This window comes from Haliotis rubra, unplaced genomic scaffold (assembly GCF_003918875.1).
Source record: "Haliotis rubra isolate DU_JTF1 unplaced genomic scaffold, ASM391887v1 Scf54, whole genome shotgun sequence".
NCBI classification, from domain to species: Eukaryota; Metazoa; Mollusca; class Gastropoda; order Lepetellida; family Haliotidae; genus Haliotis; species Haliotis rubra.
Genome location: NW_025767235.1, coordinates 2515972 through 2535168, shown reverse-complemented (window position 1 = coordinate 2535168; position 19197 = coordinate 2515972). Strand labels below are relative to the sequence as shown.

Here is a 19197-nt window from a genome sequence, read left to right as displayed (position 1 = left end):
TCTCTCACACCTTAACATAGACTTACGACAGTCGTAGGGCTGAGTTGATCGTATCTCTCACACCTTAACATAGACTTACGACAGTCGTAGGGCTGAGGTGATCGTATCTCTCACACCTTAACATAGACTTACGACAGTCGTAGGGCTGAGGTGATCGTATCTCTCACACCTTAACATAGACTTACGACAGTCGGAGGGCTGAGATGATCGTATCTCCACATCTTAACATAGACTTACGACAGTCGTAGGGCTGAGGTGATCGTATCTCTCACACCTTAACATAGACTTACGACAGTCGTAGGACTGAGGTGATCGTATCTCTCACACCTTAACATAGACCTACGACAGTCGTAGGGCTGAGGAGATCGTATCTCTCACACCTTAACATAGACTTACGACAGTCGTAGGGCTGAGGTGATCGTATCTCTCACACCTTAACATAGACTTACGACAGTCGTAGGGCTGAGGTGATCGTATCTCTCACACCTTAACATAGACTTACGACAGTCGTAGGGCTGAGGAGATCGTATCTCTCACACCTTAACATAGACTTACGACAGTCCTAGGGCTGAGGTGATCGTATCTCTCACACCTTAACATAGACTTACGACAGTCGTAGGGCTGAGGAGATCGTAATTCTCACACCTTAACATAGACTTACGACATTCCTAGGGCTGAGGTGATCGTATCTCTCACACCTTAACATAGACTTACGACAGTCGTAGGGCTTAAGCTGTTTTGTACAACGACATTCTGTTACATTATGTCACCTCTTAAGACAAGTAACGGGTGCTGGGGCCGATTCTAAAATGACAGACCTGGCGAATGTGAAGGTAATCACTAGAATAGTACATTGGGAGTGAGTGAATGAGTATGTTTTTACGCCACTATTAGCTATATTCCAGCAATATCACGGCGGGGACACCAGAAAAGGGCTTCACACATTGTACCCATATGGGAAATCGAACCCGGGTCTTAGGGATGAGAAGCAAACGCTTTAACCTCTAGGCTACCCCGCCAACCCCAGTTCTAAAATGAATCTCCACGGGTATAAAACATCATAAAGAATGTGCAACCTATTCATCTACTACAATACGATCGTAGTCATAAGACAGACGGTTTACATGTCATTCATTAATATCGACCTACGACTGTCGTAGCTAAGGGCCGCTTTGTGGAACGGGTGCAGGTGTTTCGGTGGTCGTTTGAAGCTCTAACCCAATTCCTGCCGGACATGTAAACATTCCAGTTTGTAACGTAGATGAGTAATCCTCACACAAAAGATCAAGGCAGATGTGCAGGAGGAGTGTGCTGGGTGTCACCCATGTTTATTAATCACGCCAAGTCGTGCATCTCCGACGACAGCGCTGTATGTGATGCCGTGTGACGGAGAGGGACAGAACGCCCATAGGCCTACATGTGAGAGAGTGTGTTGACAGCCTGACATAGATCAAGGGGATTGAAGGTAACAGGTCTCTGGATAAAGCATTAATTTTCTTGGAGTTCTTGTGGTAGGCAGAATACAGTTGAAGCCCTCTAAACCGGTAGCCCTCCAATCCGGCATGCTCTCAATATCGGCACTAGAATTTGGTCCCGGCAGAAGCTAGTTAATTTATGATAATTTCCACGCCCTCTAATCTGGATGTTATCTTTATTGATGAATAAAGAATATGATGACTATCAACACGTTGTTCATTCGTATTGTACGGCACACGGAAGATCATTCTCAGGTTGAAAAGGGAAAAGTTCTCTAAACCGGCACGTACGCTATATCGGCATTGTTTTGCCGGTCCCAACGAATTCCGGTTTAGAGGACTTCCACTGTACTGAAATTTGTAAAGGACTGGAACCAGTTATAAACCTTATTTATTATATAGAATAACCAACGCTTATGGAGTACTATGTGTCCAAGGTTTGAATAGGTTATTCCAATGATTACACGGTGCTATTAAAAGTAAAAAGTAAGAAAAATTATGAAAGACATTAGCCAATATGTGTAGTATTGTTCTGTACAATGTAGCAAATTGACATAATTTACTGGACAATCAACTTTCAACACTTCAATTATTCACAATACTATAGATATCCCTAAGGATGTAAATACTCTATTAAAGCTAAAATGTTTGTTCTGCATTTTGTATTCTTACGCCTATTTTATTCCGTTCTGTATTACAGTGAAAACATATGAGTAACGTCCCATCAATGGCAATACGCGGTATATATAATACACGAGAGAAGGACTTATTCGATTGTTTTTGATGTAACCATATTTTATCTTTGTTGACATTACAAATTAACTATATATGAGTGAGTGAGTGAGTGATTGAGTATGGTATAACGCCGCTTTTAGCAATATTCCAGCAATATCACGGCGGGGGTAACCAGAAAAGGGCTTCACACATTGTACCCATGTGGGGAATCGAACCCGGGTCTTCGGCTTGACGAGCGAACGCTTTAACCACTAGGCTACCCCACCGCCCTATTGTATTATGAAAGAATCACGTATTCCTTAACTTATTTTGAGTAGCATACATCCGCAACAGCTGCTATGGACGAGGGGAATTCTGAGCCAACGACATAAACATCATTGGTAAATCAGAGCTGCTTAAGTAAAGGATACTGAGGCTGAAGATGTGGGTTAGAGTTAAACTCATCACTGGTCGCAATTAACCTGCAACACCTCCGTCAAATATATCCTCCACACTTAAAACAGACACGGCACATCCAGGTTGAAAGTAAACAGGCATTGATTAGTTGTGCAGATAATCTCACCACTAACCACAACCCTTCAGATCAATTCAACAGACCATTGGCTCTGGAACATATGAAACTTTCATTGATAATATCTTCCTACTGACATCCTGCAAGAGCTTTAATTAAGAGGTCGACCCGCTAATGATGTCTGAACCGTAACAAAACGATTGATCTTGTGTGGGATTGAAGCAGCAGAGCCGAAACTGACTTTGATTTATCAGACGCGCGTACTTATTTAACACGAGTGTTTGTACCTTCATAGTCCACCCAATAAAAAACAAACAAAAACAATACCAAAATAATATGTGTAAACAAGAGAAAAGAAAGTCTCTGTCGGACTTATGTGTTGGAACTAAATCTTCCCTCCACTTCAGAACGACGTCTATTACTCCAGTCAACAACATTTAGCTATGTGACATTCGACTATAAAACATGGCCAATAGTAGGAACAAACATTGATATAATCAGAGTAAATATGATATTCTTGTACTTATTTGGCTACAAAAGTATTTCATTTTTGAAAAGAGTCAGTAGTACTACGTATCTAGCGATTGATGTACTAATTTCTACTGAAACAGATGTGTGAATGTATGGGTGTGTGTGCGTGCGTAACAGCGTGTGTACGTGGGAAGGTTGTGGGTGGGTGCGTTCATCCATTCATATATGAGTTAATGGATGGTTCGAGGGATGGGTAGATGTGAGGTTAGTGTATGATTGCATGTATGGATTTATGGACAGGTGGGTGGATATCATGAGTGTGAGAGACTTGCTGGAGTCTCTGTAATCGTCCATGATCTTGGGGCTCCTAGGACAGGTGTAATACACCATACACCCCAGGGCGGATACAGCTTTTGAGAAAGGGAGGGGTGCACACTATTGGACAGGAGTGTCAATTTCATTTAACCCGAGTTTCAATGGGGTGTTTAACAAACTGTGTGCACAAAAGGTGTGTGTGTGTGTTCGCACCTACCCCCACTCTGGATCCGCCTATGCACCTGGATACCCTTTGTGTGATGGATGCGGATGCTGGTCCCCACACAACAACCTTAATGCACACAAGCATCTACAGTGTAACACATTGCCACGCAGGCACAAATAATTCCTGGGAAAATCGTCGCAGAAATAGAACGGTTCATGTCATAGGATTGAGGCCACTAGAAATTTATTCTTTGTTCTTCCAAAGTCAGGGACGAACGCACCATTTTGATATCAGAGTATCAATAGTATTGTTTCAAAGAATGCATAAACAAATAAAAATTGATGTGACAAACTTTCCCTCAGCTGTGAGATTGATACATTTGTGTATATGCGGCAGATCCCATACCAGTTCTCGCAGCTCTTTCAACATGTAACTTCATTATGGAGGGTGATGTGTTGGGAGGGTGTGGATGCAGTTTGGGATGGACCTGTTCTGATACAATATGCGATCTCTATAAGTTCCTACCACCAAATACTTCAGTATGTGTGGAGACAGCTGTTCTATAGCCATAGTGTTAACACGCTGGAGATCAAGGTTAATTAACCAGGTAGAATTCCAACCAGGTATCTACGTTTGTACAACTTTTGAACTCGGATTTCTAGTTGATTTACCTACACTTAAACATCACCAGAACCATTTTACTACATTAGCGTGTTGACTTAAACACGAACAGTGTCCTCTCAGTACACAGCAAGACGGAAAGATACAGACTTGACGTATACCTGTAAGGACGGGGGACTGGAGGGCGAATCCCCCTGTTTACATATGTGCTGTAGAACACCGCTGGTATGCACTACGTGCAATTAAGGTCAAAGGTCGTGTGAACGCCTTCACAAGACCGCACATTCATCATCCAGGTACAAAGATTGTGACACGGCCGTCGACAGTGTTAACACTCCAGGCTGCTGCAGGTGAACATATTCCTCTATAGTACAGTCAGATATATTGGATGAAAAGGTTTATAGTTCCCTCCATGTAAGAACATAATGATTGCAAAGCACACACGTCGCGCCGTAAAGTACCCAGGTATCACAGAAGGTCTCAGCACTTCAAGCATAGGTAAATAGTGTTGACAAGGAAGCATTCACCATCTAAATCCTTACACCTCGTAAACTGTCGCTATAATTCTGATTTAATGGGCTGTAAACATGCATCATAAACTCGTGTTTTGGTCAAGTTCATGCATTAAACATCTCGGCATGAGTCTCTGACCCCACGTTCCTATAATAGTATACATGCCTGTATATCCCATACACATACATAGGCTTTCTCCTCTCTTTGACACTAATCTCCATACTTCCTTCTAGCCATATACTAAAGGGCAATATGTTCTAGATGTCGTGTAATATATTGGATTAACTTTGGCAGAGTCGGATTTTCAAGATAACGATAAATGAATGTTCTAAACCTTCTTTGAAACCGCATGCTAACCACAAGCTGGCAATTTCGAATAAAACATGCACGATTGACACCTACTTCGTTTGATGGAAAAATATGGTAGTAGTTTCTAAGATTAATATGCTCCTGAAATTAATGCATACATTCTTATACCGGAATGCTATAACCCTGCTTTATGTCCCTAACCTACCCTAACCAACACCCCGTTGGGGTGTCAAGGATAGGACAGATCGACCAGGTTAAGTAGAAACTAAAATTCGAATGTGGTCGTCACAATGTGTGACGACGTGGACAGGTGATCACACTTTCAACTCGAGTTCTTCCTTCAGAGTCAGTGTTAAAGCTGGAATATACGTGCCATATTGAAGTATGAGGGGTGGGGGATTGAGGTACTACACCGTAAGGGGTGGGGGTGGCAACCACCACGGGTTTTCCGGGGTAATGGTATATGACGTAATGTAATGAAAAAAGGAGTGTAACATTTGTATTGTGGGACGAAAAAGAGTAACCCGCCCCTCAATATAGTGTTAACCAATCAGTGATAAGGATATATAGTGGAATATAGGATGAGAGGAGTGTGTTACCTACACCACAGGAGGCGGAGCAATGAGAGAGGCCCGCCCTAAAACATAGTGTCAACCAATCAGTGATAAGGATATATAGTGGAATATAAGACGAGAGGAGTGTGTTACCTACACCACAGGAGGCGGAGCAATGAGAGAGACCCGCCCTAAAACATAGTGTCAACCAATCAGTGATAAGGATATATAGTGTAATATAAGACGAGAGGAGTGTGTTACCTACACCACAGGAGGCGGAGCAATAAGAGAGACCCGCCCTAAAACATAGTGTCAACCAATCAGTGATAAGGATATATAGTGGAATATAAGACGAGAGGAGTGTGTTACCTACACCACAGGAGGCGGAGCAATGAGAGAGACCCGCCCTAAAACATAGTGCTAACCAATCAGTGATAAGGATATATAGTGGAATATAAGACGAGAGGAGTGTGTTACCTACACCACAGGAGGCGGAGCAATAAGAGAGACCCGCCCTAAAACATAGTGCTAACCAATCAGTGATAAGGATATATAGTGTAATATAGGATGAGAGGAGTGTGTTACCTACACCACAGGAGGCGGACAATAGAGGGAGTGTGTTACCTACACCACAGGAGGCGGAGCAATGAGAGAGACCCGCCCTAAAACATAGTGTCAACCAATCAGTGATAAGGATATATAGTGGAATATAAGACGAGAGGAGTGTGTTACCTACACCACAGGAGGCGGACAATGAGAGACCCGCCCTAAAACATAGTGTCAACCAATCAGTGATAAGGATATATAGTGTAATATAAGACGAGAGGAGGTGTGTTACCTACACCACAGGAGGCGGAGCAATAAGAGAGACCCGCCCTAAAACATAGTGTCAACCAATCAGTGATAAGGATATATAGTGTAATATAAGACGAGAGGAGTGTGTTACCTACACCACAGGAGGCGGAGCAATGAGAGAGACCCGCCCTAAAACATAGTGTCAACCAATCAGTGATAAGGATATATAGTGGAATATAAGACGAGAGGAGTGTGTTACCTACACCACAGGAGGCGGAGCAATAAGAGAGACCCGCCCTAAAACATAGTGTCAACCAATCAGTGATAAGGATATATAGTGGAATATAGGACGAGAGGAGTGTGTTACCTACACCACAGGAGGCGGAGCAATGAGAGAGACCCGCCCTAAAACATAGTGCTCAACCAATCAGTGATAAGGATATATAGTGGAATATAGGACGAGAGGAGTGTGTTACCTACACCACAGGAGGCGGAGCAATAAGAGAGACCCGCCCTAAAACATATAGTGTCAACCAATCAGTGATAAGGATATATAGTGGAATATAGGACGAGAGGAGTGTGTGTTACCTACACCACAGGAGGCGGAGCAATAAGAGAGACCCGCCCTAAAACATAGTGTCAACCAATCAGTGATAAGGATATATAGTGTAATATAAGACGAGAGGAGTGTGTTACCTACACCACAGGAGGCGGAGCAATAAGAGAGACCCGCCCTAAAACATAGTGTCAACCAATCAGTGATAAGGATATATAGTGTAATATAAGACGAGAGGAGTGTGTTACCTACACCACAGGAGGCGGAGCAATAAGAGAGACCCGCCCTAAAACATAGTGTGTCAACCAATCAGTGATAAGGATATATAGTGTAATATAAGACGAGAGGAGTGTGTTACCTACACCACAGGAGGCGGAGCAATAAGAGAGACCCGCCCTAAAACATAGTGTCAACCAATCAGTGATAAGGATATATAGTGTAATATAAGACGAGAGGAGTGTGTTACCTACACCACAGGAGGCGGAGCAATAAGAGAGACCCGCCCTAAAACATAGTGTCAACCAATCAGTGATAAGGATATATAGTGTAATATAAGACGAGAGGAGTGTGTTACCTACACCACAGGAGGCGGAGCAATAAGAGAGACCCGCCCTAAAACATAGTGTCAACCAATCAGTGATAAGGATATATAGTGGAATATAAGACGAGAGGAGTGTGTTACCTACACCACAGGAGGCGGAGCAATGAGAGAGACACGACCCAAAACATAGTGTCAACCAATCAGTGATAAGGATATATAGTGGAATATAAGACGAGAGGAGTGTGTTACCTACACCACAGGAGGCGGAGCAATAAGAGAGACCCGCCCTAAAACATAGTGTCAACCAATCAGTGATAAGGATATATAGTGGAATATAAGACGAGAGGAGTGTGTTACCTACACCACAGGAGGCGGAGCAATGAGAGAGACACGACCCAAAACATAGTGTCAACCAATCAGTGATAAGGATATATAGTGGAATATAAGACGAGAGAGTGTGTTACCTACACCACAGGAGGCGGAGCAATGAGAGAGACACGACCCAAAACATTGTGTCAACCAATCAGTGATAAGGATATATAGTGGAATATAGGACGAGAGGAGTGTGTTACCTACACCACAGGAGGCGGAGCAATGAGAGAGACACGACCCAAAACATAGTGTCAACCAATCAGTGATAAGGATATATAGTGTAATATAAGACGAGAGGAGTGTGTTACCTACACCACAGGAGGCGGAGCAATGAGAGGACCCGCCCTAAAACATAGTGTCAACCAATCAGTGATAAGGATATATAGTGTAATATAAGACCCTACACCAAGGCGGAGCAATGAGAGAGACCCGCCCTAAAACATGTGCTAACCAATCAGTGATAAGGATATATAGTGTAATATAAGACGAGAGGAGTGTGTTACCTACACCACAGGAGGCGGAGCAATGAGAGAGACCGCCCTAAAACATAGTGTCAACCAATCAGTGATAAGGATATATAGTGTAATATAAGACGAGAGGAGTGTGTTACCTACACCACAGGAGGCGGAGCAATGAGAGAGACCCGCCCTAAAACATAGTGTCAACCAATCAGTGATAAGGATATATAGTGTAATATAAGACGAGAGGAGTGTGTTACCTACACCACAGGAGGCGGAGCAATGAGAGAGACCCGCCTCCACCCAGTGGAACATCCCCTTAGCGTTCAGACACGCATTACCGCCGCCGCACACGCCGCACAAGTCAAAACGCTGGTTCGAACCAAGTCTGTGGTCGCATCCAACTGACTGAAACAGAAACAGATGTATATTGGTAACCCTGAATTATCAGTTGGCCATTGCATGAAGGGATCAGTGTTGACCATTTCACGACTCGAAAGAAATGATCCGCGGACACCCCTTAGTGACGTCATTATGCTTGGTATCTCTGTATCACTCTGTATCACTCTGAATCACTCTGTATCATCACAAATAAGCAACCCTTCAATATACACCCGCGAAGGTATTTAACTGTGTGAGCAAGTGGGCTCGATGTAACTCTGCTTAAAAAAAATATTATGTGATATCATTGCGTGTCAGCTTCGTGTTGAAGATAAACCCGAAGTGGTGGAGAAAACCAACGAGCACAGGTCTGCTATAAACCTAGGAGCAAAATCATTGGTTCCTGGCTCGTCCAAGTGACGAAACTCTGCGCAGAGCATTGCGGTGCCTTAGACGATTAGGGCCTCTGTGTAAGTATCATAAGAACCGCAACATATGTTATATTTAAACACTTTCTAAACGGCATTAAGTAATCATAGCTTTCGGTCGTGGGAGCCGTGCCAGTTAACACTTATCAGAGGGGTACACAAAGTCTACCATTTGTCCGACTTCCATTTTTGTGGAAGTCGCCGTGGCTGAGCGGGTTAAGCGGCTGACTTTGTGTGCTGGCGATTAGGTGCCTGACTCTGAAGGTGTGGTTTCGAATCCCGGATGGGACTCAACTCGAAAAAAGAGAAAAAAATGAAAGGACTAATTTGTACTTTACTAAGAAAGTGTAATCCCAAATATAACATATGTTACATTTGACCACTTTCTAAATGGCATTGTGTAATCATCATAAGAACCGTTATGACGGACTCGGGAGGCTATTTATATCAAATGTGTAAGCAGATGACTATCAATAAAGAATGCTTGATTTATATTATTTAAAGGTGACTGTCAGAATCTTTATCCGCCAACCTACCATGCACGTGCCATTGATGCACATGTCCAGCGCTTTGTCTCTGCATCTCGTTCCGTCTAAAACTTTGGGTGCAAGTAGGGCGAGAGTTCTCGGCCCTGATGCTACACAGTAGAGGGCGCATGGGTTTTTCCGGTCTGTATAAGGGTGCCATCGGTAGAACTTGCCACCGTAACTCTCGTCGTTGTAAGCCGCGCACTGTTGTTCTCGAAAGTCAAGCGAGCCTGGTGCACACGGCTGAAAGAGTCAGATTTCAATGGATCGAAATTTTGATCGTAGTTTTGACGTACTAAGAACTAGCTGTATTTGCCCTGAGAATACTTTATATGTGGGTGAGTATGGTTTTACGCCGCTTTTAGCAATATTCCAGCAATATCACAGCGGGGAACACAAGGAATTTATAAACAGGGACTCTCCATAATGTAATAAATTGTCAATAATCGATGAATGAATGATTATCTATGCGTGCTGTTCCATTTCTCCACAGAAGGTAAGCTAAATATACATCTGACCGTAACTGCTTAACAATCGTCATTAGGAGAGAACATCGCTACGGTGACCTCATTTCCTTTTATATGGAAAGTTAATTTGCAGTGAAAGTCGAGTCCCTAAGATATCGACTGAAACAACCCAGTTTGTTACATCCTTTAAGATCCCTGCAAATGTTTCGAGTCCAGATACACGTTGATTGACTCGATCAGCGAAATCATTGGGCATCCTGTTTGTCCTTCTTGTCTGACTCCCCAACTATTTGCAAGCTCATTTGCCTACATAGTGATTCCGTTCGTGTATATATCAACAGTCTCATTTGTTGAACATCTTACAGATCATCTACCATAATTTACCACGCTATTAACATGCTGTATGCAGCTTATATCGCCTTTATAACTGAACCGAGAGATTGAGTCTAGATTGTAGCGATGGACAAATTGTCTCGTTCATGGAATGAGGTCAGTGGGTACTGATGGACAGCATGACCGGCTGATAGCCAGGATAAGAAGGGAGGGATTACTGATCATCGTCCCCACGGCGCCAGCACAGCGGAGATAGTACACCTTATACAACATGTTCGTTTGTTGGGTAAATGGTACATGAAATGAGTGGAACTGATTAGTCTTTAATGATGCTGAATACTGAGGACGTCGGAGTCTGGGACAGAGACTCTATCAGTATGCCAACTGTCAGTCAATCTCTCCCCCAGCGTTATCTGAATGTAATCACAAAGTGATGCAGGGCTTTAACAGCAGGAGAAGCAACAAGTAACAAGTACTGACCAGGACACCATGGTCAGGGGAACATACACACACTTAAATAGAGCATTGCATGAACGTGTGTGTGTGTGTGTGTGTGTGTGTGTCTATTTGCAATCGCTGACAAAACATGCCACTGTATTAACATAAGTGAGTGAGTGAGTGAGTAAGGTTTTACGCCGCTTTTAGCAATTTTCCAGCAATATTGCGGCTTCACACATTGTACCATGTGGGGAATCGAACCCGGGTCTTCGGCCAACCCCTTTAACCACTAGGCTACCCCACCGCCCCTCCGTATTAACATACTAACCCACGCAGCGCCTACTACATCCAGACACATCACTCCTTGTATAATCCCATTAATCCGAGGGGCGGTGGGGGTAGCCTAATGGTTAATGCGTTGGCTCGTCACGCCGAAGACAATTGGGCATAAAGCCCATTTCTGGTGTCCCCTGCCGTGATGTTGCTGGAATATTGCTAAAAGCGGCGTATCAGTCAGTCAGTCAGCCATTAACCCGAAGACAGCAACAATTACCATCTTCTAACGTTATATGGTGTGACGTGACGGGGATCGAACCACAGGCCTTCCACTCTCCAGATACTCCATCCACTGTGCCAAGCAGTGTCTCAATGACGCAAATATCCATTAACATTTAGCTGGCGGACCAGGTTAATTATGTCAATTAACAGATGCAGTTTGATTTGGTATTAAGTAACAGATCAGATGGGCGGAGTAGACAGAACTATCGTCATGACTCAGATTGCAGATCAGACTTACTTCGTTGTTACAGGTGGCGTATCTGATGCTTTTCCCAGTACAATCATATTGGATAGACCGATAACTCCTCATGCACTTTCTCATCTGGTAGGTGGCGCCTCCATCGCACGTGCGCGAGCACGCGCTCCACGTTGACCACTTGCTCCAGTGATCTCCACTCGCCACACACACCATCTGAAAGAAATAATCAGTAAGTATATGTTCATCTAGTCTCTCGTACAGACCCTGAAGCAAATATATCCAAGAAAGCCCACACAAGTCTAGAAAATGTGGCAAGTCTAGATTTTCTCAGCTTCAGAAAATGAAGAAGGTCTCAGGGCTCCTTTTCATTATATTTTATATTTTTTTACTATGAACTTTTTTCAGTAAAATATGTTCATTTCAGAGACTAGTTGTTAGTCTAATGTTCATCGTAGTCAGATGGTATTGGTAACTCAGTGTGGAAAGTTGCGTTCGTCTTCTTCCTGCGGTGCAGTAATGTCCACCGCGCTGTACCAAAAAGCTTCAAACAGTGAGTGAGTAAGTTTGGTTAAACGCCACTTCAAACAGGGCCTAGACTTTCGAAGCTCTCGTAGCGCTAAGATAGTCGTAAGTGCCATACACTGACATTAACTTACGACTATCTTAGCGCTAAGAGAGCTTCGAAAATCTAGGCCCAGTATTTCAGATAAAGCACATCTCGAAGTGTACTTATCTCGGACAGATACTTTAGTGAAACCCACAAGTATGGTGATGACATAGAATATATCTGGCAAAGACTTGAAAACATGCAAATAGTTCGTGGCTCGCAATAGGGACGCAATTCTGCACAGCAGACTTGACAGAGACCTGTGAAGCCAGGAACAAGTGATATCTGTTAACTAAGATTTCAGGTTTCAAGTTTCTATATCTACTGAGTGTCTTCAGTTCACACACACGCTCACAACCTCAAGTAAGGTCTTGAAGGACTAAACATCTTGGGTCACGACATGTATACCTGTATAATTGCTTATGACATTAGTGTCCATTAACTAATGGGGTTGTTGGCCTAGACTAAGGCTTAGTCTCTGAATATATATAATTTTTATAGTAACAAACAAGCCCATTTATATTGCAAAGGAGCCCTAGGGAGACCAGAGATTCAGAACCTGAGGAAATCTAGACTTGCTGTATTTATGGCTTTAGCACTGCAGAGAGGGCTTGGCAGTAGGGAAAATAATGTGGTCCAGGGACTGTGAGACAGACTATTGTTGGCCTTGCGGAGTCTGGTCTGACACAGGATCATAGTAAATAAACATACCACCGTGATGAGAGAATGAAGTCCATGCATTTTGGTAAACTAGAACATGGTATTCGGCCCATCTGACGCGTACACTCACGTATACGTAATCAAATCCATAATTGCCTTGGCTGAGTGAATGAATATAGTTTTTCGCCGTTTTTAGTGGCATGCCAGCAATATCACAGCGGGGAACACCAGAACAAAGGTTACACGCGCACATCAGTCGTCGAACCCGGGCTTTGGACTGGGCAGTAGAACGTAACCACTAGGCTACCACCTAATTTAAACTGTGATCCACCCAAATACTTTATAGAGACGATCCGTTGTTTTAAGTAAAGGTTAATAAACTTAATTCATTTTGTAGTCCTGGACCTAGATTTTCGAAGCTGTCTTAGCGCTAAGATAGTCGTAAGTGCCATACATTAACATTAACTTACGACTATCATAGCGCTAAGAGAGCTTTGAAAATCTAGGCCCTGTTTTACTGCTGTAAATATCAACACACAAATGAACGGCAATAGTGAGACTTGATTTTGGCCGGTACTGTAGTGGGGTCATCAGCCGAACAGATCACGTCTTAACCATCATGAAAACACTTTCCGTGTTTAGGATTTTTCCATTTCGTGTGAGGACCCCCTGGATGTAGGGGGATCTAGGGTCAGGAGGCATACATAACAATAAGTGATTGTAAGAACTATGAAGATAAATGTATGTGAGCCTTGTCATGTCCCCGATCACCCACTGGGGAGACTTGTGACACCCCTCTGTTGACTCTGGGTCGTGATAAAACCACTTATCTAGTCGCAAGAATTAAGAGATGATATTTTGACTTGGTAGTGGATTGCCAAACTATCTTTGACATTTAACACTGACATGGTGGGAAATGTAACTAAATTCCAGAACAAATAGTTACTCTAGATTGACGTCTCGGAACTGGCATCCGAGTGAACCTTAGGAAAACATTAACTCTCTGACAGGAAAATAGCACATGCAAAGTTCTATTGCGTATCATGTTCTAGAGCGCACACTTATTCCAGCATAAGAAATATTATGCTGTTCGTTCATTTTCGTTCGTAAAGTGGTGTACACGTGCTTCTCTCCGGGTGTTGATCGAACTACGCCCGAACTCTCTCGGTGCCAGAATGTAACAGATTATACGCAATTTGTAGAGTTATGCTGTGGTGGTGCGCTATATGGACAGGCCCTACAACACCCTCTATTTAATCCCACTGTATAATCTGAACAGACGACCCCCTAATCCCACAGATTTAGTCCTATCCAACACGACCCCTTAATTCCACAGTTTTAGTGCCCCCAACACGACCCCCTAATCCCATTGTATAGTCCGAGCCAACACGACCCCCTAATCCCACAGTTTTAGTCCCACCCAACACGACCCCCTAATCCCACAGTATAGTACGAGCCAACACGACCCCCTAATCCCATTGTATAGTCCGAGCCAACACGACCCCCTAATCCCATGTATAGTCAAACCCAACACGACCCTCTAATCCATTGTATAGTCCGACCCAACACGACCCCTAATCCCATTGTATAGTCTGACCCAACACGACCCCCTAATCCATTGTATAGTCCGACCCAACACGACCCCCTAATCCCATTGTATAGTCCGAGCCAACACGACCCCCTAATCCCACTGTATAGTCCGACCCAACACGAGCCCCTAATCCCACTGTATAGTCCGACCCAACACGACCCCCGAATCCCACAGTATAGTCCGACCCAACACGACTCCCTAATCCCATGTAAAGTCTGACCCAACACGACCCTCTAATCCATTGTATAGTCCGACCCAACACGACCCCCTAATCCCACTGTATAGTCCGACCCAACACGACCCCCGAATCCCACAGTATAGTCCGACCCAACACGACTCTCTAATCCCATGTAAAGTCTGACCCAACACGACCCTCTAATCCCATTGTATAGTCTGACCCAACACGACCCCCTAATCCACAGTATAGTCCGACCCAGGACGACCCCCTAATCCACAGTATAGTCCGAACCAACACGCCCCCTAATCCACAGTTTAGTCCGATCCAACACGACCCCTAATCCACAGTATAGTCCGACCCAACACGACCCCTAATCCCACAGTATAGTCCGACCCAGGACGACCCCTAATCCATTGTATAGTCCGACCTAACACGACCCCCTAATCCACAGTATAGTCCGACCCAGGACGACCCCCTAATCCCACAGTACGTCTTAGAATGTCGACTGTCAGTGCCAGTTACTGCCGAATGAGGGCCTCCTCTGTGTGTTTCTACCCGCACAGCCACTTTCCCCATGTATATATATATATATATATATATATATATATATATATATATATATATATATATATATAATCGGCATCCGAATCTACAGTTATACATTATGTATCTCCAAAATAACACAAGACAAACAAGATGATTTGCCCCAATGGTCCGCTCATGATGAGTCCGACATTCCACCGCAAGGGAAATCCCGTTGGTCGTGGCACCCATAAAGAGCACACTGATATTAAGATGTGGAGTTTACACAGGTAAGGAAACATTTACTTATCCCACTAGCGTCCACCTGTAACGACCCTTGACCCATGTAAGTAGAGATTCCTGGCATGCCTTCCCTTCACAACACTGAGAAGAGTAATCAACGATATGCAGGACACGGCATGGGCAGCTGGTTCCGCAAGTCACGGAGAAACTCGCTCATCCTGATCACTGCAAACTAAATATACTCCATTCGGAACAAGTAGCATCACATGTTGATACAAAAGTGTCCTCCTTGTATCCGAGTCTGGTGTTTCACATAGCGCTGGAAGCCGACAAAGAGGGAATCGGGTGGATATAGACAAGTATCACAGACCATGAAGGCTGACAAAGAGGGTGGATATAGAAGACAGTAGCATATACTGTGAAGGCTGACAAAGAGGGAATCGGGTGGATATAGAAGACAAGTATCACATACGATGAAGGCTGACAAAGAGGGAATTGGGTGGATATAGAAGACAAATATCACATACCGTGAAGGCTGACAAAGAGGGAATTGGGTGGATATAGAAGACAAATATCACATACGATGAAGGCTGACAAAGAGGGAATCGGGTGGATATAGAAGACAAATATAACATACGATGAAGGCTGACAAAGAGGGAATCGGGTGGATATAAAAGACAAGTATCACATACCGTGAAGGCTGACAAAGAGGGAATTGGGTGGATATAGAAGACAAGCATCACATGCCATGAAGGCTGACAAAGAGGGAATCGGTAGGATATAGACAAGTATCACATACCATTAAAGCTGACAAAGGGGGAATCGGATATTAGATGTAGTGCCACCATTGAAGCAAAAAGGGAATAGGGTGGTTACAGGCGATCGGGTGTATACGGTGTGTGTACGTTTGACTTATGTGTGCATTTCTGTTTGTATTTGTGAACATATTGGATATAGAGTTTCGTACAGAAACCACACGTACGTTTTCGAAAGCTTACCCACATGTTCATTTTCAGCTTCTAAAGCAAAACCCTTAAATATACCCATAAACATAACTGGAATATATACATAAGGATCGGTAGAACACACTGAAGGAGTAAGGCAAAATGATGCCCTCCGATATCTCTAAATACCAGAGTTATTTATTTTTATAGTAGTGAAAATCCATTGGTTGGAATACCGCCTTTGTTCGACATAACAAGTCAACAGTTTTCGTTCCTTTTTTTACGACGTAAAACGACTTTTTAATAAAAAAAATTCAATTTCACCTCTATTTGGATTAATTCGTAAATCTAAGGTTTGAGATGTCAGCGTATGCACATTTTCAATTTCTCACGTTAGTGAAAAGTTTAACCAAAAGGCGTCAACCCCTAGAAATGTTTGAATGATTTGCGTTATTGAAAAGTACAACGGGTTTCATTTATAGCATGTTTGCTGCGTGAGAAACTGGCACGGACTGAAAGGCAGCAGGTTCTAGCGAAGGGGTCATTTAGTACTACGCTCCAACTCCGATTGATGTCAGGTGGAGTTAATATGGCCATAATTAGATAAACCACCCTCACATAAACAACAATATTATCAAACACTCAAGTAATCAGAAGTAGTGCCAAATTTGTGCAATACATGAAGCCCGTGTATCTGAACTGCATGTTGTCTTCTTAATACCACGTGGTGTGTGTGGGGGATGGGGTGGGGGTAATTAGGGCTGGCGTGTACTCGGTGGTAGTTCAAACTTTAAGTGAACGTACTGTCGGTGAGACACCTCTGCAATGTGCAGCTCTGATCGGGTATTTGCAAAGACACACTTATCCAGGTACCACACGGAGGCAACATTTCGTTGTGTTTGCCTGAACTAGGTTAAGAATCTGTTTATCTCACCCGGGGTCACTTCCCCGGGGACACAAGGACATACCCTACCCACATTCCGGCAGACATAGACTGACTCCCTGGGGTGAGATATGTCTGGCATTACTGTGGGGTGGGGTGAGTGCTGGTGGGGCTACGATTTACGATATACTGTGGGACAATATGCAAATCTGGTTATGATGGTGTGACTAAAGAGGTTTCTGTGGTGAGAAACACAAACTATCACTGGTAAACACAGGGGAATAGACAGGGGCTACTGGAGAGGTTCCTGTGGTGAGAAACAAACTGTCACTGGTAAACACAGGGAAATAGACAGGGGCTACTGGAGAGGTTCCTGTGGTGAGAAACAAACTATCACTGGTAAACACACTATCACTGGTAAACACAGGGAAATAGACAGGGGCTACTGGAGAGGTTCCTGTGGCGAGAAACAAACTATCACTGGTAAACACAGGGGAATAGACAGGGGCTACTGGAGAGGTTCCTGTGGTGAGAAACAAACTATCACTGGTAAACACAGGGGAATAGACAGGGGCTACTGGAGAGGTTCCTGTGGCGAGAAACACAAACTATCACTGGTAAACACAGGGGAATAGACAGGGGGCTACTGGAGGTTCCTGTATGTTCCTAAACTGTCACAGAATAAACACAGGGGCTAATGGACAGGGGCTACTGGAGGGGTTCCTGTGGCGAGAAACAAACTATCACTGGTAAACACAGGGGAATAGACAGGGGCTACTGGAGAGGTTCCTGTGGCGAGAAACAAACTGTCACTGGTAAACACAGGGGAATAGACAGGGGCTACTGGAGAGGTTCCTGTGGCGAGAAACAAACTATCACTGGTAAACACAGGGAAATAGACAGGGGCTACTGGAGAGGTTCCTGTGGCGAGAAACACAAACTATCACTGGTAAACACAGGGGAATAGACAGGGGCTACTGGAGAGGTTCCTGTTGTGATAAACACAAACTATCACTAGTAAACACAGGGGAATAGACAGGGGCGACTGAAGAGGTTCCTGTGGTCAGACACACACGTCATCGCTGGTACACTGGTTAGAACTGGTCTTCAGCATCCCATGCTTGTCGCCTCGACTAACTAGATGGGGTGGTTAGACTCGCTGACTTGGTTGACACGTCATCGTATCCCAATTACGTTGATCGATGCTCTTGATGTTGATCACTGGATTGTCTGGTCCAGACTCGATTATTTAAAGACCGCCGTCATACAGCTGTAATATTGCTGATTGCAGTGTTAAAGAACAAAGAAACCTCCAAACTGTGGGAGGTAAGGGCAACTGAAGCGGTATTGTTTGTTCGGTAGTTGTTTAACGCAGCACTCCATCACTTGTTCCAGCTAAATGACGGGTGTCTGCAAATAATCGAATCTGGACCAGACAGTTCAGTGATTGACATTATAAGCATCGAAGTACGTAAATACGACCTTCACTGGTATCACCCGAAGAGGTTCCTGGAGTGAGACACACAACCGGGATCTGCTGAGGGTGGGCTACTATCACGGACAGGTCAACTTGGGTCTGCTGGGGGTGGGCTGCAGAGGTCAACTGGGGTCTGCTGAGGGTGGGCTACTATGACAGAGGACAGGTCAACAGAGGGGTCAGCACGGAGGTCAACTGGGCATCTGACTATGGGCTACTACAGAGGTCAACTGGGGTCTGCTGAGGGTGGGCTACTATCACGGAGAGGTCAACTGGTGTCTGCTGCGGGTGGGCTACTATGACAGAGAGGTCAACTGGGGTCTGCTGAGGGTGGGCTACTATGACAGAGAGGTCAACTGGGGTCAGTTG

The 19197-nt window shown here is 44.1% G+C and overlaps 1 protein-coding gene across 2 annotated transcripts in view; it reads right to left on the bottom strand.

Annotated features, from left to right (window-relative positions):
• The window catches only part of LOC124253366 (ADAMTS-like protein 3), a 131226-nt gene that overhangs the window by 31363 nt on the left and 80666 nt on the right, over positions 1-19197 (bottom strand). For both annotated transcript variants that reach the window (XM_046687117.1, XM_046687118.1), the window contains exons 2-4: positions 11763-11936; positions 9738-9971; positions 8653-8800 (exon numbers count right to left, since the gene is read on the bottom strand). In XM_046687117.1, coding sequence (XP_046543073.1) covers positions 8653-8800; positions 9738-9971; positions 11763-11936 — 556 coding nt within the window. The remainder of the gene's footprint in view (positions 1-8652; positions 8801-9737; positions 9972-11762; positions 11937-19197) is intronic.